Source organism: Scomber scombrus, chromosome 5 (genome assembly GCF_963691925.1).
Source record: "Scomber scombrus chromosome 5, fScoSco1.1, whole genome shotgun sequence".
Lineage (NCBI taxonomy): Eukaryota > Metazoa > Chordata > Actinopteri > Scombriformes > Scombridae > Scomber > Scomber scombrus.
Window position 1 is genome coordinate 15,242,398 of NC_084974.1, and position 26,166 is coordinate 15,268,563.

Consider the following 26,166-nt stretch of genomic DNA (forward strand, 5'->3'; position numbering starts at 1 on the left):
TCCCACTCAAATGAGTTCAATTTATAGTAAAATGAAGCATTGAAAGTAGAGAGTACTGGTTCTGCATATAAATGGCCCTGTGACTGGTATATTATTACATTTTTAGATTGTTAGTGCTGCATCAGTTCATAACTAGCACTGCAGATCGTGGTGGAGCTACTTTCAAAACAGTTCCCAATCTAGAGGTCAGGCCCCCTCCAAAGGGTCACAAGATAAATCTGAGGGGTCGTGAGATGATTAATGAGGCAGGAAAGAAGAAAAAACTATGTTCTGTTACACAAATTTGTCTTCAATTTTGGAGATTTTTCTTTAATATTTTCCATTTTTGTTAAATATTTAATCATTTTATTAGAGCTTCAACAATTAGATGATTAATCAATTAGTTTCCAAATATTAAATCAATCATACAAGAACAGTAGTTGAGTAAATGTTCTTTTCACTGCTGTCTGTCCCTCTTTGCATCCCTTGTTCCCTCCCTCACTGTCTGACAGTCACATTCCTGCAGGGTTAATTGGCTTAAACTAAACTATGCGGCCACTTCCAACGTAGTGAAACAACAGAGGCCTCTTGACATGAGGTGCCCCCTGTCCTCCGTGTCGCTCTCGCCCATCTCCATCCTGTCTCCCGTCATCTCTACTCCTGCTTTACCTCCTGCTGCTTATGATTCACTCAACGGTGTGAGTAAGCTGTTATGACACACACAACTCCCTGTCTACATCTACACCCCCACCCAAAACACCTGTGTCCCACTCTGAGATCATCCGCAGTCCGCCCTGCTTCCTCTTCTCCCTTATCTAACGCTCACTTCCGTCTTCTTTACTCGTTCTCCCCTCCGCAGCGCTTACACAAACTTTACCCTTTTGCCCATTAATCTAAACTTGCTCTATCACCCTCCCTCCCTCACATCCCCCATTCTTAACCCAGACTGACTGCCCCTCAACCCACCGAAAACCCCCTCCTCCTCTCCGACGTCCGCAGGAAATTACCTTGTCTAGCCGCTGAACGCTTCACATCATCGGCTGCACTTAGAAAGAGGCATTACAAGAGAGAAAATACAACAAGATGGGGGGTGGTGTGGTGTGTGTGTCTACAGCATTGTGTGTGTTTTTTACTAAAGTCTTGATAAAGTAAGCGCTTTGAAAAAATATAAAAAATTGGGAAGTGTAGTGGTCTTAAAAGGGGATATTTTACAGGACTTTTCTACTTTAAGAGCTGATCTAGGTGAATGCTGACTGGCATTTTCTGGACTTTATGGTTACAATTAGTATTAAGAACAGTGTAATATGTAAAACCTCCATTGTACCACTGCACAAAATGACCATAATACTTCTGCACATAAGCAGGAAATTTATAAGAGCCACAGATTGTATCACTAGGCAACGACACTTCTGACTCTCCTTTCAGGTCATATTGTGTTTATTAGCACATCAGTGTTTAAAACTGTTTTTAAAAGGATCAAAATCAATTCACAGATCCAGAGATATCGTCTTTTCAATTTCATATATTCCCATTCCTGTCAAAACCTGGTGCCAACATTACCCACAATGCAACTGGACTGAATGAACTCTACTGTTCAGAGTGTGATGCTAGAAGCAGGAAACAAGCGGAAACTACCACAGCTTGAGGCTGAAGCCAGTGTGGGAGTACTTTAAAGTGCATCGATACCGATGGCAGCTATCGCTTCGTTAATAAGATTTGAATACTGATTGTAGCTTTGATGTCTGCTGTGTGGGTGTTGATTGACAGTTTGCTTACCTGCTGCCCTCCCCAGCTCTGGGACTCACACTGATTCAGACTACTATGTATTATGTGTCATGATAAATTAGTTAAAGTTAGCCAAAGCTAGTGTTTGGAAGGTCTTGGCTCCAAAAGAAAAAAATGGTGCCAACAATAAGAGGCAACTCTGTGCTTCAAACAGGCTCCAATACAAACCAATGGATGACATCAGACCTCCCTCATCTTTATATACAGCACACCTGATTCAAATGAATGGCTCGTTATCAGGTTCCTGCAGAGCTTGATGACGAACTGATCAGGAAGAGGGAAATATCTAAAACATGCAGAGCGAGGCGCCCCAGGACACACCCTTAGAAAACACTGTCTTACTGCTATACTCCTTAAACTTATAAACTTTGGCTTGAGCACATTTTATCATTACATTGAGATCTTGCAGTGTGTTGTTGTATAATAATTACAGTCAAACAATCTTCAGTCATTTTAAGCAAAACTTATTAGGCCTCATTAGACCTTTACTCAGGACTGTGTGGGCGTGTACAATCTGTGCTTGATAGACATCTCTCTCACTCCTCATGCTTTCATTTATTTCCACTTATAAAAGCAAACTACCTTATTAAGTTTGCCAAAATGTTATTCTTTACAGGCTGAAATACATTATTATATCAGAGTTATGAGTGTTGAGCTTTATCATTGTTTTAGTACATCAAGTCATTTCCTGCGTAGCTCCACTAAACTTTGACTTTAGCAAAGGTCTAATCAGCCAGAATAAGTGAAAACAACTGTGTTATTTGTGTCTATTACAGGCGTTGTCGGTTTGTCTCTGTCTCCTAAAGAGGTTCATAAAAATCATGAATTACTTAAGTTGCGTTCCAGAGTCCAGACGACTCTGTGCTCGAAAATTTCCGACTGGTTGACTTTTATGACCTTTATGGGCACAAAAGTCTGCAGTCTTTGCTCAGAAGAATAACCCACAATGCATTGTGTTGTGACATTAAATAACTGTGGCAGTGGAAATGACTATGGGATTTTGTGTAGCAAAAACAGAAACAAACACATCCTGGAAGAAGCAAGAAGGGATCATCCAATTAAAACGTCACTAAAGATCACAATGCGTACTTGTGTCGTCTTATGATATGATGCCATAGTGACTTCCAAATATGTTGATTTGATCCAATAATTTTGGTTTTGTGAATAGAAAAACTCTTAACCACGTACAATATGAAATATAAGCCTGATACTTTTACCATCCACAGTCTGAAACGTCTCTGTCAAAGTAACATAATGAATGGTGACGTTAAGTAACTTTGCGTATTGTTTCAGTTGAAGAATGCACAAAAATATAACGTACGTGAAAATGCCACTCATTTAAAGTAGATACAGTCTCAGGATTCCACAAATCTAGTATTATTAGAGCATTACATAGCTTTACAGTGATCTGACATGACAGGTGAATCAGATAGATGAAACCCATCAGATGGACTAAATGTTTGCAGGGGATTACAACGCGACAATGAGACATGATGTAAGTCAGACAGACTGAGGGCTGAAATCATACTGAGGACTCTGGTCAGACTCAGATGTTTCACATCGACTCGTGACAGCTCAAACATGTTTGCGGTTGCTCTTGTTGAGCTCCAGAAACACGAACAACCGCAGGGAGAAAAGGAGGATTTATGACAGATATACTGTAACTCCTTGCCCTGCTCTTTCTAATCCATGGGGACAAGATGTGGCCGAACATCACTGGAGAGCAATGATACTGAGAACAAAAGGTTTTACAATAAGGGAGAGAGGGAGGGTGTGTGTGGGAGAGAGAGATGACGACTGAGAGACTTTGGAGGCAGGATAGGTGGAGGAAGGAGCTATGACAAGAAAGACAAATAAATTGATGGCACTGAAAGGAAACTATTTGCTGTCATTACACCTGTGTATCCATTTAAAAGATTGTGTATCTGCAATCTCCATTCAATGACACACAATGACATGCAGAGACAGGCGCACACTGTAATTTCACAGCGATCATGTAAATCAAGGTTATTTTGCCTCTTTTCGTCTCTAATAAAGAGACTCCTACTCTCAATCCAATTTGCACACAAATGAAATCATTAAAACACGTTTCCCTGGAGACGTTTACCCCCGAGTTATTAACTTATCTCTAAAAAACACAAGCTCCAAATCCTGAAGGAATTAACCTCCTTTGTGTTTTGTGTGTGTGTGTGTGTGTGTGTCGGCTGATGAATTCATGATCTGTGTGTTTGGGTGTGTCCACAGAGGGAAAACCGAAGAGGTTTTAAGGAGAAATGTGTGTGTCTATGCACATGCCTGCAGGTGTGTATGTACAAACCACAAGCTCAACAGTATCAGCGTACACGCAGGTATGCGAGGCTGCGTAGGAGAGTCAATTAGGGGACAAAAGAGAGGAGGGCACAAACGACAGGAGGAGAAAGAGTGAAAGAGAGACTCAGGAGAGAAAGAAAGCTCCAACTATGCTGCTCTCTTTTCGTTTCCCTCCGCTGAATTCCCCTGCTCGGCTGCCACACAGCAGGAATGCACGTTACAACGCTCTGTGTGTTTGTATGAGATTAAATGTATACATGAGATGGTAGCCTGTAGGTCGCTTCAGTTCAATTTCAGAGGTAAAAAGTAATTTCATTAGTAAGTGTGATAATCAAGTGCAATTTTGAGGTTCTTGTACTTAATTTCTATTTTATGCTACTTTATACTTCACATTAATTTGTTACATTTCCGATTAAGATTTTACAGTAAAAAAAACCCCAAAGAATATCATAAGCTTTTAAGATACTGTGCACTGCTAAAGATTAACCCGAAATTTCCAGCCTTTTTGGTGTGTTGCCCTTCCAAAAAACAGGGTAGTTGGGATTCTATGACTTTTTTACATTTTCACTGAGGAGATTTTCCCTCTAATCTTCTTATATGGTTTAATTAAAATAACTGATTATGATTAAAGAAAAGTCTGAAACTTATGTATAAATGTTTGTGACAGAACTTAATTGTTTCTTCAACCCTAATAATCATCTAAGAGCCCTTCAGATTTATCTTGTGACCCACTGGACGGGCCGGCCTCCACATTATGAACCACTGGACGAAACTACTTAAAACTACCTACAACTCAACCAGTTTTAGGAGTAAAATACTTAACAAATGAATAATGATAGATATATCAATGAAAAGGTACACTTTTCTGCAAAAACAAGAACATTTACTTTTCATACTTTGTTGTTCATTCTTGTTGATATTATTTCTGTTAATATTATTATTAGTATTATTATCATTATTATTATTAATAATAATAATTTTACGACAACCAGTAGGATTTTGAAGGCAGAAATTGTACTTTTAATGGACTGCTTTTACACATGCTACCAACATGGCTCTATAGTAATCACTTTAGTGATCCTCTGACCTTAAATCTAGCACTATTATCAACTCAAATGTATATTTTGTCCAATACTTTAGTTTACAACCAAATGGCTGCCAAACCAAGTAGAGCCTCTGCTGTATTTTACAAATGTACTAAGATGGTGAACACTGTCAACATGATACCTGCTTCACATCAGCATGTTTTCATTGTTATCGTGAGCATGTTAGCATGCAGACATTAACCATTAATTCAGAGCACTGCTGAGTCTCAGTTCAGCCTTCCAGAGCTGCAGACTGTAGACTCTCTTGCTACATTCTTGTATTGTTACTTTTACTCATAAAGGATCTGAGAACTCCTTCCACCGCTGTTCAGTTTGAATGACTTCACTTCAGCTTTTCTACGCAACATTCACAAAGTAACACAAAGACATCAGAATAACAGAAGAGCGGATAGAGCAGCAGCGGCTACACCTGAACATATTTGCATGATGGCTTCAATTTGCATGTTGAACTCAGTCCTCTTTGAGATGAGAAGCTGCCATCAATGGAGAGGATGTTCTTCATTCAACTAAATGCAAGACTGAATAAATTCATCCTTTTTACAAAAGAAAAAACATATTTCCTTTCATCTCCTGGTGTTGAGCATTTTGGTTTGGAGGTTTTCAGATATCTGCCCCTGAAGCAAAAATTTGAGAAACTCAACAACAATGTGTCTTTTCAGAAACAATGTCCTGACAATAATGGATATTCAACAGGCATCACTACACTGTATGTCTGGAAAAAAGCTTTTCCAATGAAAACTGTACACAGCAGTCCTTGATTATATATTCTATTATTATTATATTAAGTTATATTTTTCTTCTATTTTTCGGATATACTTTTTATTCAACTTTTGACAGCTACTTACTTCTCAGATAAAGTTATACTGTATAATATGCATACATATGATGCTTTACTTTAGATTAAACAGTATGTAAAGTACTAAAATTAGCACCATGTTCATGCATCACTAATAATATCCCAGTGATAGTGCTGCCATTGCCTAAACATGATAATAAAAAGTTTAATTCTGTTTTTTTTTACTAGTGGATATTGTACTGCAATTTCACTCACTCATTCATTTTTCAACTCACCAAATATGTTTCTCATTTTGTTAAGTGACTAGTAATTCAGTCAGGATTACATTTCTAGCTAAATGTATTTACTGTCTTAACTTTGTTGTATATGAACATAATTTCTAGGCAACAGGGTTAAAACAGGACAACCTGAAGTATCTGTTGACTGTATTTTTCCAAAAGCACTGCATGAATTGGCATTTAGCTCAGTTTGTAATTATACAAACATAGACTATAAGACTCATATCTATGCAAACACACAAGATACATTTCCCATGAACAGAGACAAGAGACAAGATGAGAGGACCACACAAAACGCACACACACTGTTAGCCGAATGTGAGTCTTTCCCAGGAACAGGCAGTATGGCCCCTGGCAGTGAATCTGACCATGAATGAGCTTTAACACTTGACATGAGGATTATAAACGGTGGGGACTTAACACCAGTCACTTCATCTTAGCAGTATTTCTGTAGCACCTATTACATTGTCATTTGTCACAGCTCATTTTAACAAAAGAAAAGGCCATAACCAGACTTTGATTAGCTAGTTCTTAATAACAAAGGTTCAGGAAAGATCAGATTCAGTTTCCATGATGTAAAGTAAGAGGTGGTTTCACGCTGTATCAACACATATAGCCTATGTTGAGGAGTAAGCACAAAGAACGCACATCTACTGAAGCTTTTTCTTTTATACTATCACCAGCTGGTCATTACTTTGTGTAGCTGCCAACTAGCCTTAGTTTTACCTTTTCATTCATCGTCCTGATTCATTCACTGATTTGTTCCCTCCTCTTTCAGATAAACAAAGTCATCGGGAACAAACTGAACTCTTCCTTGGCAGCTCGCTCTGTTTCCCTTCGTCGTCCAAACAGATTCAACAGTGAAACCGCCAAGGGAGAAATGGGTTTTAGAAATGACCTCGCAGTTATGAAGTTTTTGAACTTTTCTCATCACTGCGGAGGCACCGCAGCTAAAACATCCCAGACCGCTGAGTTTCTGTGAATATAATGCTGGGGTCAAAATGAGGCCACGTCTCTCAACCTATCAGTAAGATTACAGACGAGGAGGAGGCAGAGCTAAATCTGGTTTTAACATTTGAAACCAGACAGGTCGAACAGCTGAGAAATGCTTTTACCTGCACCACAAAAGCTGGTGGAGAATGACTCACAGTCAAACCTTTAACCAGCATCCTGCACTTCTGCACACTGACAAATACCTTGGTGGATTTTGGGAGACAAAACATAACTTTCCATCTGCTGAGGTGCTATCCATGGTGTTGAGAGGTGCACTCTGTAGGTGTTCTAAGTACTGAAATAATTGTCCCTCATCCTCATGAAAACAGCTATGGTGCATTTTTAGAATATAGAAACGCATACATGTGCACCTGCATGAACGTGCAGTACATTTATGGTCACCCTATAACTGATTAACCTGTTGCTAGCTTTAGCTTCATACTTGACACAGTGACATGATAGTGGTATTAATACTCTAATTTTACTCTCTGCAAGATAATAAATCTGAATATTTACCAGAATGACAAACTAATATTTTAAACCTGAGTCCAAGAGGCGATTGAGAGAGAGTGCAGTAACATTTGGGCATGTTCAACTACAATATAGAGCACACACATCCAATTAACTTTTACAGGTGCAGCTTAAAAACAAACTAAAACATTTGAACTGTTCAGATTGCAATGATGGCAGTGTGTTGTGTACATTTTGCCTATTCTGTGATGTTTTCCTGATAAAGTCTCACAAAGATCTTTCATTAGATCAAAATGTTGCTTTATTAAATTTATAGTGAGCTATTAGTGTGAGGACATTTTGTGTTTTTTACACACTAAAAATCACTGGATTAAAATGTTACCCAATTTGGGTCAATATAGCACCAATACAACACTGTTACACCCAAGTTTTAGCTAAAAAATGACACAAATGTATTGTTTCTTGTACAAAACAATGCGTATGACATTCAAACTGAGTAAAATTTGAACTCAGTTATTTTTAGTGTGTACTCATAGAGAGCAGAGCAAATTTACCAGCAGATTCTGAATCATTTTATCGATAATTATCCAATGCATTCATAATATTTAACATAAAGTATTTTTGACATAAATATATTAGCTTCAACGTCTGTCGGTGTATATTATTGCCCTCCGGTCCTTATAGTAAATCCTCCCTTTGCCTTAAAAAAGGTAGCCAACTGGATCTTATGTGTGTTGTTTGAACTTGTTATATATTCTCTTATCAAGCCTTTATGTGGGACCCACATGTTAAAAATGCTGGGATAGATCTAGTTATTTAAAATGGCTGTTGAAAATGAGACATCAAGGCCACAGCTTTCACCAGAATAATCATAACATAGACTTACAGCAGCCTAACAGAGATTAAAAAAACCTCTAGGCAATCCCAATAACAACAAATTACAGCAACATGCACATACATCAACAAATACAGACACACACATGACTGTTCACACACATATTTCCCTGAGGAGATTAGTGGCAGAAAGAAAGAAAGGCTGAACTGATGAGGGAGGGCAGGGGACAGAGAGAGCTCACCTTTCCTCATAATGAGTATGCTCACCTGTTCATCCCCTCACCTGGGGCAGCAGGATCACTCTCCTGCCTGAGCCTGACCCCCTCTTCCTCCCCACACCCCACCACCATCCACCAACCAGAGATGGCCAGATAAAGCAAGTCTTTCAGTTGAAATGCACTGATGCTGCCACTGTGTGTCCCGGCTCTCTCTCCCCTGTAGCCCAGCCCGCCCCACGGCCCGGCCCTGAAACTGATCCAGGTAGGCTTTCTGACAGAGAACTTTCTCACACTCGCAACTGCCAATCACAGACCTTCCCAACGTGCAGGAGAGAACAAAAAAAAAGAAGAAAAAAAAGAGGAAAGTGTGACACACGCAATATGCATACAGCACAGACACACAGTCGCACACAAAAGCAAACTATATACAGATAAGGGAAGATAATTGACTCTGGGACAGTGAGTCTCACAGGTAAATGGGCTGATACTAATCAAGAAGAAGAAACCGAAGCCAACTCTGTAAAACATTCTGGTGTGTGTGTGGAAGCATGCGTGGAAGCATTTGTGTGTGCAAGCAGGTCATTGTGGATACATGAGGGATTTGTGTGTGTCACGCTCAGTGTGTGAAATGGCACAGAGCTGGAGACCCAACTGAAGCCTCACCTGGGCTTCGTGCAATATTGGAAACGTTATTACAGCACAATATGATCAGACTTAGAACCACATGGCCTCCTGTTGCCATTTCTGTAATTCTTTCATTATTACAAAGAAGTCATCCATGCTTGGAGCGATCAAAGTCATGCAAAGAAAGTAAGAAAAGACAGCTGGAGCATTCCTCTCTCTGAAAGAGAACAGCGAAGAAACCTCTCAGATTGTCTCACTCCTCTGTGTCTTTGCCAAGTCATTTTAAAGGGATTCTCTCAGGCTCTCATTTGATTGATAAACAAGTATTAATTGCTGAAATTGCTGAGGAGACCAGGAAAGAAGCTCCTAATGGTTCGCAGCAGATTGATGGATTGATGGATTTAGAGAAGCGTTTGACTGGAGGAAATAAGAGAGTCCAATTGAGAATATTAGTGTCTTTCCATGTGGGGTTGTAGAGATTTCAAGCAAACCAATAAAACAACATGAAAAGAACAGATGTGCAAACTAATGTGTGACGATAATATGTAGTGAGCAATATGTGGCATAATACCTATTTATTTATATCATAACAGAAGTTATATCAGGGCATAATAATCAATTTTTAGCTTCTTGCTGTAATTAATAGAAAGAAAACTGGAGAAGGAGGGATGGTTGGAGGAAAAAGAAAGGTGTATTGGAAAATCGATATGTCCACACTTGTCTACTGTTGTGCTAATGGCTGATTAATTGCTCTGCTCTTGAATGAGGACACAGGATGGAGCAGCCAGCAGGGCGATGTCAGATCCAGACGCAAATTGTTCGATACTCCGTGAAGAGAGCAAGTAAAATACCAAAAGTTTTAACACAAGAGTAGCGGTTTGAGGAGGGAGGTGAGGAGGAGCGAGGGAGCAGGAGGAAAGGACGGAAAGAGAAGACAGAATGTCACAGAGGAAGGTAAAGATTCGACACAGTGGAGATCAATGCGTAAAACTATTCTATACGAAACACGGCTTCTCAACACTGAAATTTAGGCTTTATGGTGTTGTGGAGTAAGTTTATCACACATTTAAATTAAATCTAAACAATGCACTGGGTGTTTTCTACCACCCACGGCTGTATGTTGAGCTTCTTTTTATTATGAAACCTAAATAATATTTAATTGAGGTGGTATGTTTGTGGTTTTAGTTAGCTGACGATGGTCTAAATCAGTAGCTGCCAACCATCATGACTTGAGACCCTTTCAACAAAGCAGAGTCGACTTCTGACCTCTCCACACCAATATATCATCAGTTCAATGAGTTTCTTTCTCAGGTTGTTTGATTTGTAGGATTTTTAGAGACCTTAAGGTGTGAAAATGTGCAATATTTCAAAAAAAGCAAATGTTAAATACAGCAAGACTAAAAGACTACAGCTCTGTGAAGCTGTAGGCAAAACTGTTTTGAGCTAAATGCTAACATGTTGATGTTTAGCAGGTAAAATGTTTAACACTTATGTTTACCATCTTAGTTTAGCATTTTAGCATTTGGTAAGGCTGATGGGAATGTTATTAGTTTTGCAGGTTTATGGTCATAAAGTTATAAAAATGTATCCTGAGGGAAACATGAATGTCTGAATTAAATATCATGGTAACTGTTATAGATGTTTCACTCAGCCCCACAAATGTGAACTTTGTGGTGGTGTTAGAGGAAAAATTAGTGGATCACCAAAGTCAGAGAGATGCTACCTCTGGAGACCAATCATGTTTGTAAAAAAAAAAAAAAGTCATGGTAATCATCTAATGGTTGTTGAGATATTTCAGTCTTGGCCAGAGAGACCAACACTGCCAACCCTTGAGTCACACCACTAACTGAACTAAAAAGTAAGAAAAAAAATGCCTTATAGAAATATAATCTATAATCTTGTGATTTCTCAGAGTTACTTTTGGACCCTGCGTGAAGGCCTCAAACCCCAAATTGGAAACAACTGGTCTGACCAATAACCACACTCATTAAATAAAGGTGAGTGAAGAGAGTGAACAGTACGTCACTGTGGGAAACCCTGAAATTTTGATTGAGGTTTGTACAATTTCTCCCAGAATGATTCCTGAAATCTGACTTTCTATTATTAGGCAGTCCAATGTAATGGACATCAACGAGGCAATTTAAAAAATGATTTGGTTATTGTGATTTTCACCAGAAGGAAAGTAAATGTGTAAAAGCATGTGAATGTGAAGAGTGTCATTGTTATTCCACTGTAGCCTCGGTTTGAGTGTATTGTTGTACTTGAAGCTAAGGCTGTTCCCTTGGTAACCAAACTGATAACCAGCTCTGCTCCTGTACTTACTGGCCAGGCGTATTTGAAGGGAATGACAATATGCCCATTAGATCCATCCTCTGCTCCTCCTCCTCCTCCATCTTGACCCCGGTGGTGGAGCGAATGGGAGTTTCCACCTAGGATCCCTGTTGTGCCTGACCCAAAGGTACAGGCTCCAGCTGGGGCAACTCGGGCCTGGTACTCCTTGAGACAGGCTTGAAAGAAAGTGTCACACTGGTCCCTTGCAGAGCAGGAACCACCCGGCCCCCCGATGGACTGGAGATCGCAGCAGTGTCCGGTCTGCAGATGTCCGTGCAGGTTCTGGAAGTGCCGGATTTGAAGCTCGAACATCCCGACCGCGCACACAGACTGAGTCCAGAGAGAGAGGAGAGCAGGGAGAGGAGGAAGTGAGGGGGAGAGAAAGAAGAGAATTATATAAATATATTTTCTTCTACAGCAATGAACACATAGTACAGGACAAAAAACATTACACAGTATGGAGGTTTTCGTTGAGTTTCAGTGTTATTTCAGGGCATTGAACTCTGCTGAGGAAGATAAGGGTGTGGCTGCTGCAGAGTCATAGGTGGCATGAGTTTTATCTTTTATGTTTACCTTAAGAGACACAGATGAAAGAAGCCCTCTATGAGAAATTACACTGAGGCTGGTAGAACAAAAGCTTAGTCAGGCAGCAGGGTGCAGGGTGGCGGTGTGCAACCTACTGGATCCTTGTCATCACCAAGCTGCAACTACCACAATAGCTACAAGATGCTGGTTCCAATAGCCAACCTCTGGGGCGGCAAGGTGAAGCCAATGTGGAAGTGCCAAAAACTGCACTTCCTCTAATGGCTACTTGGTTCCATAAAGAGGAGTCCACACAAACCCCATGTTGAAATAGCCCAATTTAAAGCAGAAATAAAATAGGTTTACAGCAACAAAAAACTGTTTTGGTCTCTCTCTAATTTGTTTATGACAACTGTACAGGGGGGTTATTAATTAAGATTGTGGCCGCTTTGAATGACACATTGAGAGTAATTTCAGTGTGTTTTCAGATCATGGAAGTTACTTGTAAACAGTTTGTTCCCCTCGAAAAGCCATAAGTGTCTTTTGGGTGTACTTAAAGAGCCTCTAAGGGAGTCGGATGTTCAGATTATTCCTAATTTGTCTTAATGGTTTAAACATACTCTTCATTAGCAAAACTTAGCATTACCATTATCACAGTTATCCCTGATCCCTGAAAGACAGGACAACAGTTTGTATTGATATAGTTTGATGTTGCATTAAAATACATGTTGTTTCTTCTGTAAAGTCGTGTCAGTGTTTGCGACTCGCGTCTGCTGTCTGTGTCTTTGTTAACACTGACAGCCAGGTCAAACACAGACAGGTGTTCCCGCTTTACTGGACTGTTTCTCTTCACACTCACATCCTGCCTTAAGTAAGCAGACTGCGGTATAAGTCTGAGGCTGTTCATAGGCTAGTTTTCCTTTCACAAAACCTATAAGAGGTGTTCAGGCTACATAGCAGTAAATACTAAACAACTGGCTACTCATGTTGAAAACTTTAAAAAATGGACAAACTGTTCAGTGTGATTTTTTAGAGGTATTGGTTGGTGTATTTTTGAATGTTGGTTTGTTTTTTTCCCCAGTTTTCCAGTCTTTAGGTAATCTAGGCTAAACTCGCCTCAACTCCTGCTCCATACTTAACACATTTACACTTACTGGCCACTTTATTAGGTACACATGTGCAAGCTAATGCAATCCAATACAACAGTTCTGCTTTAAATTCTACATTTATGAAGTTTATACATTTTCAAGGAAGGTGATAATTCTATTAAGGTCCTAGTGGGTGATGGTGGTGTATTAGGGTACATTATATTGACTGGTGTTCCTAATATTTTGTCCACTCCATTAACATACATTAAAGGAGCAAAATATTATAAATATTATATTATTATGTTAAATTATCACTTTTTTTGATAATATCAACAAAAACTGAAAATGTATAAACTTCATAAATGTAGAATTTAAAGCAGAGCTGTTGTATTGGATTGCATTAGATTGCACAGATGTACCTGATGAAGAGGCCGGTGACTGTATATAAGATTGATAACGAACAGCTCTGCTCACTGTCAGAAAAACATCAAATCAACTAATCTCTGAAAATCTTGTGCTATTTGTTTAAAGAAAACTTGTAAAAGAAGCACATTTCTTATCCATTAGAAAGTGCAGAAACCCTGCACACTGTTGGCCACTTTTACTCACTTCATTTAGCTGTTATGTATCAATTGTTAAAACTTCCAACAGATAAGATGGATATAACAGGTTAAAAAAAATCTCACCAAGTGACCAACAATGAGCAGGCTTTCTCATTCCTATTCAGAAAGTGTTATCGAGAACAACAGATAAGCTTGCTACAAGATTTTATGTTTCCTGTCTCGCTACTTCTGGGAATGTGCGGTGGGCTGTTTGTTGCCTCTTGTATCATCTGTTTATCAGTTTCAAGACAACAGCCATCAGACAGCAAGTTAGAAGGAAAGATAGAAGGACATAACTTTGATTCCCACAACTTCATCTGAACCCCCCCCCCCCCCCCCCCCCCCCCCCCCCCGAAAACTGGCATGGAACCCCTGCCATACAATCCTGTTTATCTCTACATCTATCTCAGTCACCTCTTCCTTTCTCTCACTCTTTCTTTCTTTACTATTTGTGTATGTCACTGGTACCACTCCCTTCTTATTTCTCAATGTCTCTCCCCAGGGGACAGTGACACTGGGAACCTGCTCACACTCTCTTCCTCCTCCTCCTCCTCCTCCTCCTCCTCCTCCTCCACCAACTCCTCTTCCTCCCTTCTTTCTCTATCTGGGAACAAGCTGTAACGCTCTTGTCATTTCTCTTTCTGTAGCTATCAGCTCTTTTTCTGCATTGTTGCCATTCTCCTTTCATCTGCCTTTCCTTTTCTTTTCTCTCTGTGTGCCCCCCCCCCCCCCCCTGTTTAGAGATGGGTGGAGGGGACAGACACACACACACAATCAATGCCACGCACACTCTAGAGTTAACAAGACCCCCTGAGAGTCTCGGAGCACCAGGGTCAGGTATGTGCGTGCATACATTTGTGTGTGTCTGTGCCTGTGTGTGTGTGTGTGTGTGTGTGTGTGTGTGTGTGTGTGTGTGTGTGTGTGTGTGTGTGTGTGCCCCTGTCTGTCTGTATGTCACTGTAGCAGACTGAAAAAATGGATTTGGCAACTGTAAACATAAAAATAAAGCCACTGTTATCTTGGTTTGCCATGAAACCTCCTTGGGTGAATCAATCTGAATAATGCACAGTACTTTTGGCATTCTTGCAAAAACACTGAACTAATGATAGCTCATTAAATCCAAGAATTAGAATAATGTATCCCCTGAGGAAAACAAACAGAAATATTAACAGAAATCACAGCAAGATCTAATGCATCGGCTGTATTTTAGCCAAGCTCCCATGAAGACCTGCCCAACACTAGAACCAGAATCTCAGTCGCCCATTGTTATTGGTTGCGTGTCCTTCTGCCGCCCCTGTCCCTGAGCCGACAGGGGTTGAGGGGGCAAGGTGGGAGGGGGGCAGGAGGGTAAACTTGTCTACATCAAAAGGCTTGTGGAGATACAGTGGCGCTCATCACTCCACATCCTCCTTTCTTCCTCTCCTCCTCTCTGTGCCTGAGCCATTCCCTGCATACCAGCGTTTCAGCGCTCAATCTCACCAGAGAGAGAGAGACAGAGAGATCACAGCGAGGCTCAGACCATCTCTCCAGGAGAGCTTTTAGCAGTTAAAGGCTCACTGCACTAAAATTCAGGGTAGGTCACAACAAATCTCCTCCATCCAAAGACTGATGTTCATGGCTCAGTAGCTGAACTCTATTAAACTGTGCAAGGTGAGACTAGCTAACTGTTATAAGCTGTTACAACTGTTTGAACAGGGTTAAATGGACAATTCAGCAAAAAAAGAAAAGCCCACAAAACACAAAACATGATTTTTCCTCTTGAACAAAGTGCTGAGGTTTGTAATATTGAATTTGGTTCAAACCAAAATGGTATCAAGTTCAAATTCAAGTTACACAGTTCCCCACAGTAAGTCAAAAATGTTGTAGTGAACTGTTTCATTGAAACTTTATTTTGACATATCACATATATTCAATGTTATTATTTTCAAAACAACATTATTGTTGATTGAGATTTTCAAATATGATTTTTGTGGCACTTTAATTACCATCAAACTTCACTGTAACTATCTGGATGGATCAAACTGTGTTTCAGGGATGAACATGTTTTTATTAGGCTTTTGTGTGTGTGTGTGTGTTTATGTGTGTGTGTGTGTGTGTGTGTGTGTGTGTGTGTGTGTGTGTGTGTGTGTGTGTGTGTGTGTGTGTGTGTGTGTGTGTGTGTGTGTATTTCTTCAACTAGAACTCATTTTCTTTGTGAGATTCTTCTGCTGTCTAATTAAGATTATTAAAATATTTTTCTTTTGATGGAAGACAAATCTAAGAGATAAATCTAGTGTAAACTAATCTGAAAATTTCCGCTTATTTACCTTTTGAATTCAAGCAACTGAAAATTGTCTGATCCCAATTTTCCGAAGACACAGCTAGAATCACCACAGTGCAGCAATAAAACTGGACAAAACACAACATGCAGTAAGTGCTGGACTGTCAGGAGGCTTCATTTATGAATCACTCTATTCAAACAGGTCTGGGCATCTTCAGAGGATCATACTGTTATGTTTCCTGCATTATAAATGGTCACCAGCGGCAGCAGATCCTGAGTGTGTGTTTCACACTGCAGTGCATACAGAGAATGGAGGGAGTGGAGTGTGTTGTTCCTCAGCTGTGAGGGGGCTGCAGAGGTGCGGAGAAAGACATGCAGAGCTGCCTGAAACGTTCAACATTCACACGCCCCAGACTTTATTGGGCTGTGGCCCCAGACTTTACACACACACCCAAGACACAGATGCTGGATGTGAGCTTGGTGTTTAGAGAAAACATGCTCACAATCATACACACATGTGCGCACACACTTCAGAGCACCTCCGGGCCTCTTCTCACTACTGCTGAGTCCTGTCACACATCATAGGCATCCTGATCAGACTGCCAGCTTCACTGACAGCTCACAGGGGGGAAAAGTTAAAAATATACCTTGCTGGTGTTGCACCTCCATGCCCTATATTCTGTTGGCATTAAACCAAAGCTTTTTATATTGCCCAAACAATGCCCACAATGCTTGGAGGAACTTGTTAGAATCATTTATACAAGTTATTGCAGCTATTATAACACATGACTGTTATAACACTCTGTAACACACCAAAGAAAGTCTCCACCCATGTATCCTATTATGTGTAAAGACAGAGGGGGTAGAATAGTAAATAATGTGTTAAAAATAAATTAAAAAAACAGACAATGCACCACCAACGTGCTCAAGATGGAGATGCAGAGAAATGCAGATGCAAATACTCCTTTATTAACCATTCAATAAGGACTGGATGCTGAACAGAGGGTGTGTTGCTGGTGATGAAAGTGTTAGCTTTTACACTGAGTGAGTAATACAGTTCCCACAAAAATGATCCAGAGTGTTATTTACCACTGGAATTCCCAAAATACATTACATGCAGCAGCTGTAGTCTATTCTGCTTGGTTTATTACCCTTTAGTCTTTGTGTGGCATACAAACATTGGCTTCATAAAATGTGACTTTTTTTTAGTAATCCTAAAAATATGTTGATTTAATGTTCTTAAACCGACACATATTTTCGCTGTGATGTTGCATCCCGTGCTTTTAAAACATGATTACTGTAGTTCTCTGTTGCGTTGGATAATAGACACCAGAGGGTTGAAACAACAGGTGGGCACAGCGCCATATAGGAGCAGAGCAGAGCCGGGAATGAGGGCAGTACAAAGGGTAAAGGGACAGTGTGTGTGGACTCCATTATTGACTGTTTTCACACAGCTGTTATAAGAAATGCAGCCGGATAAACCAGTTAAAAGTCAGCTTCGGTGGTTTAAGTGCCGCCCGAAATAGCACTTAATCGGTGGCTTACCTGCAGTTGTATCGTGAGCGCAAAGAGAAAAATCACAGTCCGCTGCAGGTGGAGGTGTCCCCGGTGTCGGTCAGCCCTCATGTCTGGCTTCCCGGTGATCTTTACGTTCCCGTTTGTGGGATCGAGCCGCGTTATCCTGTGCGCTCTTGTACTCTCCATCCCTGCGTCAGGGGATTGGGGACGGTGCTGTGCGCTTTGGCGGTGGTAGTGTGTGTGTCCCCCCTCCTCCTCCTCCTCCTTCTCCTCCTCCCTCCAATCCGTCCGTCCGTCCGCCCTCTCCTCCTCGCCGGTCTAAACCCTGAAACTCCCGCAGAGCCACTTCATCGCGTCCAGTTGAGAGAAACCATATCTAGCCTACCTCTGTCTCCGCTTGGATTGATCCGCCACCCACCCCACACTCACACTCACACCTGATCACCCCTTTGCCACCGTGTCCAGGGTGGATCTCTCCACTGGGAGCGACTCACTCACACAAACACGCACACACGAGACACATAAACACACTCCCCTTGCTGCTGTATTCCTCCCACCACCTGCGTTAAGAGGCTTTAAAGGTCCAATCTGCCGGCTCACTTGACTTGAACTCTCATCCCAATTAGCTGACACTCTCTCTCTTCCTATGCTGTCTGTCTCCAAGCCTGCTCCATGAACACAAAAAACATAAAAAAGCCTAATAACATTTATATATGGCAAATACACCTATCGTGACGGATGTGTGAAAGAAGCAGCCAAAGTTGTGTCTCTCCGGCAGGAATGATTTCACTTTGCGCTGTTCTTCATCCAAACGGCTAGCTGGTGATTTGTCAACCCGATACGAAGCCCGGTGGCTACAGCGTCAGTGTGGGAAACAATGAGGGGCAGAGAGAGTGAGAGTGAGAGAGCATGGAGGGTGTGTCCTGAGGCAGGGAATATCCGTCTTTCAGTTCTTGTCCGGATTGTTCCCAGCGCGCACCAATGCCCTCATCCCGTCCTCTCTCTGTAGCCAAACCTACACTCTGAGACCAAACCCAAACTTTTTTTTTTGTACTCCAAGTATGTCACATTTACGCATGGGCTTATCCTAAATACGTGTCTCATTTTTCTTTCCGTTTTCTTCTTTACCTTTGTGGCACTTCACAGGCTCGTCTCCTCCAGTTTCAGGCCTCCGCTGTCCCCGGCGCACATCAAAGCTCCGCGGAGCCAATTAACTGTTTTTCACAGTTTTGCTCGGGCTCGGGTCGGGTGGCCTCTGAATTAGAACATTTCTATAGGCTTTGATGCTGTAGCCCTGCGTAATTAAAATACCTCTCTTTCTGTGGATGATGCAACTCAAGTTATTAAATAAAAAAGAAGGTACAAAAAAGGGCGAGAAAAAAATAGAGTGTACAAAAAAAGGAGGAAACAGACTATATTTGTTGACACCAGTAGTTTCGTTAGGCGTTTTCTCCTAAAGATTGGCTAATTGGCTATTGCGCAGAGCGAATGGCACTGGAGACCAAACGCACCTATCACGTAACTGCCGACTGATTTCTTGTGAAATGTGATAATCCTACCCACATTTATGAGTAAACTTGCTCCGACAGCTGCCGGCCTGTGTACTATACGCACATGCCGTAGCTCAATGACGCCGCAGGCTGCAAATACTAACCGGGTGAGCGCATAAATATAAAAGAGAATTGTAGGCTATGGGCATCTTTTGAATATTGGCACCGGTCACATGGCATATTTTCCACATCTGACTTCCAGTGCTCGTCTTGTTGGACCCGAGACCTCCACACAATGTACCTTCTTTATCAGAAGAAATCTAATGAGATTCTCACTCCCTCCTCCTCCTCCTCCTCCTCCTTAAGGTCTATCACGGGCTTGTTGCTCAAGAGCTTCCCTGACAACCGCTTGTGTTTCCGTGGACCAGCGCTCTGCAGTGACCCCGGAGCAGAACAGAGGGCTCTTGAGGAGCACAACGGTGATTTGCATAGAGGAGCAATGACCTCCGAGCATGAGCTGAATGCTAACCGACCATCCAGAAACACACTGACATAAATAAGTCTGCTCTCAGGGCGGCTGTGTGCGGCTCACCTGAGGAGGTGTCACCAAAAAAATCTGCAACCCCTCCACTATAACTCCTTCTGCTTAAATTGAAGTATTATGAGTTGTGTATTTGGCACCATCTAATGGTCACACGTGTCACTTTTGGGCAAAATTTTCAACTATAGGTTATCAATTTTTCAGGTCTGTCTTAAAACAAGAGTCAGAGTTTTTGCTTGCTGTAATATTTTCTCTCAATTACACTGACCATTAGAAGATCCAAATGTGCTTTCAAACTGAAACCAACAAATACACAAACACATATTTAAAAGTTTATCTGAAGCTTTGGGAACCCAATTAGTCAAATCAAGCCGATATCTCTCACGTTTTAGTACAAAATTCACTCTTTGTGTTTGTCTGGACAGTATTTCCCTCTTGAGCTGTAGTAGAGAATCGTAATAAAAAGAAGCCCTAAACAGGCAGTAACTTTGGCAGACACTGTATAGTAGCTTCACTAATTTGGAAGGCTGAAGCTTCATAGTAGCCTCAAATAAATGTTGTAATACATTTTGACACATAATGGGGACTGTGGATTTTGTTTCCATCGCTTACATTGATGGACGGGGATCTTCTAATGGTCAGTATGAACAGGAAGAATGATTATAGCGAGCAAAACCTCTTTCAGTGTTCATTTGGGCACCTGACTGTGGTTTAAGACAGAAAAATGTGGAACTGTCCCTTAAGATGCATGACTTATTGATCACAACTAAAGTCTTCAGAGGACATCTCTCAGGACATAAGGAGGGTGTGAAATTGGGGCTATGCTGCACGTATGTGACTGCACTTTATGTCTGTTACTGCACTATAATTGTATGTATTCTTTATGTGAATCTTGAAAAGTGAGCGTCTCTGAAGCCAAGTTTTCGACACATGAAAATGCCACATCCCTAATTTGTGACCCTAAAATACGGATCCAAACTAAATCTCTCATATTTTTTTTGCAGCTTACCTAATTTTGCCACTGTTTTCAAATATTTAAATTTGACTATTTTTATTTCTGTCTACATCTAGCTATTGCATGTCTGTCCATCTTGGAAGGAAAACTCTGCTATATCCACAATAGGCAAGAAAGCAAAAATAATCTTTAATGTGCCGAATATTTTTTAACATCCAAACAACGGTTGTTTCTCCTCACCTCTGATACAAATGCTGACATTACACACATAATACAAGCAGGTTTACATGTGAACTATGACCATCTCCCACACACAGAAGCCCTTAGATGTCAAGAAATACAACATTCATCCCAACGTACTGTATCATAGAGGCCACAGATTTAGATATGAACTGTCACGCACTGATATTATCTTCAGATGATTTAAAAAAAATCTTACTCTAGAGTGTCAGTCAGACAACTCCCACGCATAACCCACCAGATAAGTATAAGTCAGTCCTTGCTACTGAAAGATCACTGTGCTGGTGAATGGGAAAGTGGTAGGCATGTTGCCAAGAACATGCGACACACACACACACACATAAACGGCGCCCTGGTGGCTAAGGTCAGTGCTTTCTCAAGGCAAAATAAGGGAGTGTGGAAAGGCTTGGGAAACTGCAGAAGAATGTGCATGTCTGCGTACACTGTTGAGCTGACCTGAAAACAATTACTCAGGGCACAGTTTAAATCCACAACAGGGGAGGCCCTGTATTCACTGGGCACAGATGATAGTGCGAGCCTAAATTAAGCTTTTCAGGCCTAATTCACACATCATTCCACCCAACCGTAATGAATCCAGCCTTTGAGAGGAGAAAGTGGTCCTTATTGGTAATTACTCTGCAAACATACAGTATATGAAGGCTGAAGCATGGTGAGAGTGGGGGGCTTTGCTGCAAAACATACAGTTGGCATTTGCTAATTGGCACACTGTGAGACAATTGTGAACATGTGAGTAACGATTGGCATTCATGAGATGTTTGTTGAGAGCTCAAGTTACTTACAGTAAGTCCTTTTAAAAGGACGCCCACAACATTTGCAAAAATTAAAAACAGCATGTTGTTGTGATAAGAGATTAGAGTAACTCAGCTTAATTCCTTTCTTCTGTAATGTTCTGCATGTCAGATAAATATGTTTAACATGAACTCTCATAAACAGAAACCACAGACTAACACAACAGCAGAGACTCATTTTGTCAGTGGAGTTTCTCCAGAATATACAGACTAATGACAAACACACTAAAAAATGCCAAAATGTAATTTGCTTTCCGGTTTCAGGATTACTGCTGGGGGGAAAAGGCTATTAAGCCTCAAAACAGAGACAGATGCAGGAAGAACTATATTTAAAATTGCAAAGCACCATGGCCCAAGACCAGCCAGTGCATGATGTAATCTAATTGAGAATTTAGAAATGAATCCCTCTGGTTTATTACACTGAAGCAAAAAGGCCATATAAAGATAAAAATGGTTTGTTCGGACATGTAATGTCTACCTCAAAGCGCAAACCGAATGCAGTTGCACATGGTTTTCTGTAAAAGCTAGCAGCAAATGATGATCTATAGTAAGTGAATTCATGCTTTGAACAAACTATCAAAGTTCCAATAAAACCAAACTGACTGATTTTTTCTGTTCCTAAAAAATTCAATTTTCTGCAAAGCATCAATTTCGTGCAGAGTGTGGGTGGCCTTCGGTCTCAAGTGCGCACCACATAACCTCAGCATCTTGAGATTGCATCTGAGCCCTCCCAGAAAAAAACATCTTGTTTAGAGCTCCCCTGCTGACACAATTATCTGTTCTGTCCAACAGTGATTTTTTTTTAACAGCAAAACCTAAACCACCAGTGATTTCACCAAATATTCCTTCCTCTGTGGCTGAAGATGTACTAAGATGAGATCACCAATCTTCTGTAGGAAATGGTTTGATACCTCTGTGTTCACAAATAATCATTGAACTTTAAAGGTTTCAGCAAAATCCACAACACCAGGAAAGAGACTGAAGGAGTAATGGGCAATTAGGATCAGGCGACTTGTAAACTATAATACTTTATTTCAATTCTTGTAGCCACTTTCTCCTATTTAAAGTCACAGGGAGGCTGCAGCCTTTGTTCACATCACCTCAACATCAGCAGACAAAAGTAGGTCCATAGCACCATCTATCCAACCCCAACATTAACACACATCCAAAGAAGTGAGGCAGAACATTATATCAAATAAAGTTTTAATTAGAAAAAGAAAAAAGCTCCAGGTACAATGTCTGGTGGACCAGACCCTGGGTGCAATGCTTTAGTACAAACAGTAAAACAAAAAATAAAACAACCCATCAAGTTGCTTATGGATTTGAGTGTGAAGACAGAAGGAGAGACTGACAAAATCTGAAATCTGTGATGCAGACTTACTAACTTCCATATTCAACATATAATTTACCCATCAATTATTTCCTGTCAAAGTTATGTACAGTTTTGTCAGTGTGGCACGATAAAACAGCAACTTGATGCAAAGAACGCATACTTAGATGTGAACTCAAAGTATACTTACATGTTATCCTGGATGAAGGGAAAAAAGAGCAATGCTGTACTGTTCAACTGTTCATTTCTAAAACGTTTCCTCAGTTTGGGTCCCTGCTGACTGCTGTACGTTTAAAAGAAAAAAAGACTACCAGTGTGTTTGTGTGTGTGCATGAGAGAAGACTGGTCTTGGTGGAAGTGTTACTTCTTGGCAAAAGAGATCTTCATAGCATTAGTTTGTGTGATCTTAAAGCCTTGTAGTGCATCTCGTGCAGCGCCTGCCTGCACATCATTCTCAAACTCCACAAAGGCGATGTCGTGGCGACCGGGGACAAGACGCACCTCCTTGAACCCTGGGAACCTGGATTCACAAAAACAAAATAAAAAAGGTCAGGCTCTGTTTTCAACAAATAGACAAATATGCATAACTGAAACCAGAAAAAAAAGACTTGTTACTGACTGGTTGAAGAGCATAGACAGCATGAGCTCGTTGGTTTCCTCGGGCAGGTTGGTGAGGAAGAGGATGTGATTGGGAGGATTTTCTGCGACCTGGAAGGATTTAGAAAAAAATAAAAGGAGGTCAGAATGGAGACATTAGCTGCAAAATATATAACGATAACTATGTGCTCCCCGACTTCCAGCTGGCAAGACAAACACTACCTGCTGGGGCATCTGTCCAGGCATCATCTGACCAGGAGGCATCGCACCAGGAGGCATCTGACCAGGTGCCATCCCAGGAGGAGGCATCATGCCTGGAGGGGGCATGTAGGGTGGCTGGCCTGGCATGTGCATCATGCGCGGGGCCTGGGTCATGGGAGGCATTCCCTAAAGAGTCAAGAACAATAACGTTAAGCAAGCCGTTTCACTTCAGTTTCATGATTTCTGTTGCAAAGAAAACAGCTACTTCCATCGAATACTTGATACTTTGGTGATTACCATTAAAACAAAAGCAATAAAATATTTTCCAATAGTTAAAGTGGGAAAACAATATCAATATCATCAAACTATTTGATGATATTGATCCCCCTCCCTCACTTACAGGTATGGCTGCAGGCACTCCGGCGACCATGGGAGCAGCAGCTCCTGGCACTCCTTTCTTGGCTCCAGCTGTATCGACTTTGGGCTTCTTCTTCTCTTTTTTACGGTCACGTTCCACATAAGTTCCCTTCATTTTAGCTATGATGTCCGAGTCTATCTTGGCGTATTGGATACGCTGAGGGAAGAAGAGAAAAATAGGTTACATGAACCTAGGAAGCTCCAGTAGTGTAAATATAAGTCAATATGAGTTGTAATGGTGAGTAAATAAAAGTATTTTTAAAAAGCTTCACAGTGATGTGGTTTTCACTGTGATGAACTCACCATAGGTTTGTCATAGAAAGGGAAACCCTGCATGGATCTGAGAGCATTGGAGGCGCTGTTAACCTCCTTAAAGATGACAAAGGCCTGACCCTTCATCTTCAGGTTTCGTGCGACCAAGATGTCCAAAATCTGTCCAAACTGTGAGAAGATGGCGTACAGGGACTTCTTCAACTCTGCGAAAAAACAAGAGTTGTTTAGATTTGGAGGCGTGAGTGTTTAAGACAGGAAGAGCTGAGGAAAAACTCACCATCTTTCTTGATCTTCTCATTCAAATTGTTGATGTAGATTGTATGATTGAGACGCACGTCCGCAGTGGCCATCTTTAAAACCTGCCGAGGGTGAGTAGTTCAATTTATACGACCAGAAATGTACATTCAAAGCCAGATAGAAGCACAACACCGGCTCATGCAACGTGAGTAGCGTGGGGTAAAGGTTAGCTTCAGAGCTAACCCAGTTTGTCGCGCTAGATTCATCTATATATAGTCCTGATTCATTCACCATTTACACATCACTTCCAACTGGATCATCTACATTCACTGATGATTTGCATTTGTACTTCTTGATCCTGATATAGCTTAAAAGAAATGACTGAAATGTTAAAGTCGACGAAGAAGAAAAACTCACCTCGAAGCGATGGATACAAATCCCACTCTCTGTAATCTCGCGTTGAGTAAAACAGCAACGTGGTTTCCGGTCGGTGTTACAACAAATTTTGTGACCCGGTAGATTTTTTCTAAACACTACAAACTTCTTATTATTTTGACTTTAACACGTTTAATATTAATAATATTATTGTAATTATTATTTGTATTAGTAGCTCTTACAAAACATTATTTAACCGTAATATTTAGATTGAGTTGCATAGCAACCCTACAGGAACAGAGAGTCAAGTTCCGATGGGTCACAGAATTTTTCGTAACACCTGTTCATGTTCAGATTGGTTTAGCGCTCTTCTTTTAAAGATTTATTCATAGCTATTATGTCTATCAGATGGTAGTTACTCCAACTGAAAGTAGTCGACCGTAAAGCCGACAATGTAATGATTTAGTGCCGTAACTTTGAGCTATCTTTCACCCACAGTCAGTGGACGCAGCGGAAGCGATGTGAAGCTCAACGAGCTGAAGTAAGCTACCGATTCGGGGTTTAAGAGAAAAGTTAAGGGAAACATAAATATTGGTATTTAGAGGCTGATTCTTTGGTTTTTTTCATGTTTTTTTCACCCTTTACACTATTGGATAGTGTAAGACATTGTAGCAAAAGCCTTACTGCTGTTAAAACTCACTTTCAGACTTGTTTAAACTTTATTGTGCTCATGAAGAACAGGAAAAAGAGAGATTTCACTGCTTTTTCTCATAGACTGTATAGCTTTTTCTCCATCCAGACCACATTCGCCCAGATCCAGGTTAAAAAACACTATACTTAAACCTGTTAAATCTGGACTAGATTACTTAAAACACATTTTGAGATTTGTGAAAGCTTTTATTTAGTTTGTATAAAATGAAAAGAAGGGTGATTTCACTGATCCTGTGGCAGCATGATTCCAGTTGTCTCCATGTTGTTGGTTATGG

The 26,166-nt window shown here is 40.8% G+C and overlaps 2 protein-coding genes across 2 annotated transcripts in view; both read right to left on the reverse strand.

Moving 5' to 3' along the window:
• The window catches only part of LOC133980831 (protein jagged-2), a 49,043-nt gene extending 30,546 nt beyond the window's left edge, over positions 1-18,497 (reverse strand). Inside the window, exons 1-2 of the mRNA XM_062419640.1 lie at positions 17,743-18,497; positions 11,717-12,055 (exon numbers count right to left, since the gene is read on the reverse strand). Coding sequence (XP_062275624.1) covers positions 11,717-12,055; positions 17,743-17,901 — 498 coding nt within the window. The 5' untranslated portion in view covers positions 17,902-18,497. The remainder of the gene's footprint in view (positions 1-11,716; positions 12,056-17,742) is intronic.
• Positions 18,498-22,925: 4,428 nt separating this feature from the next.
• On the reverse strand, positions 22,926-25,244 carry snrpa (small nuclear ribonucleoprotein polypeptide A). Its single transcript, XM_062419130.1, has 7 exons — positions 25,223-25,244; positions 24,846-24,927; positions 24,599-24,771; positions 24,279-24,452; positions 23,900-24,064; positions 23,700-23,788; positions 22,926-23,600 (listed from the first exon to the last, which is right to left on the reverse strand). Exons 2-7 carry the CDS (start codon positions 24,916-24,918, stop codon positions 23,441-23,443), a joined length of 834 nt encoding a protein of 277 aa, XP_062275114.1. The 5' UTR covers positions 24,919-24,927; positions 25,223-25,244; the 3' UTR covers positions 22,926-23,440.
• Positions 25,245-26,166: the final 922 nt, after the last annotated feature.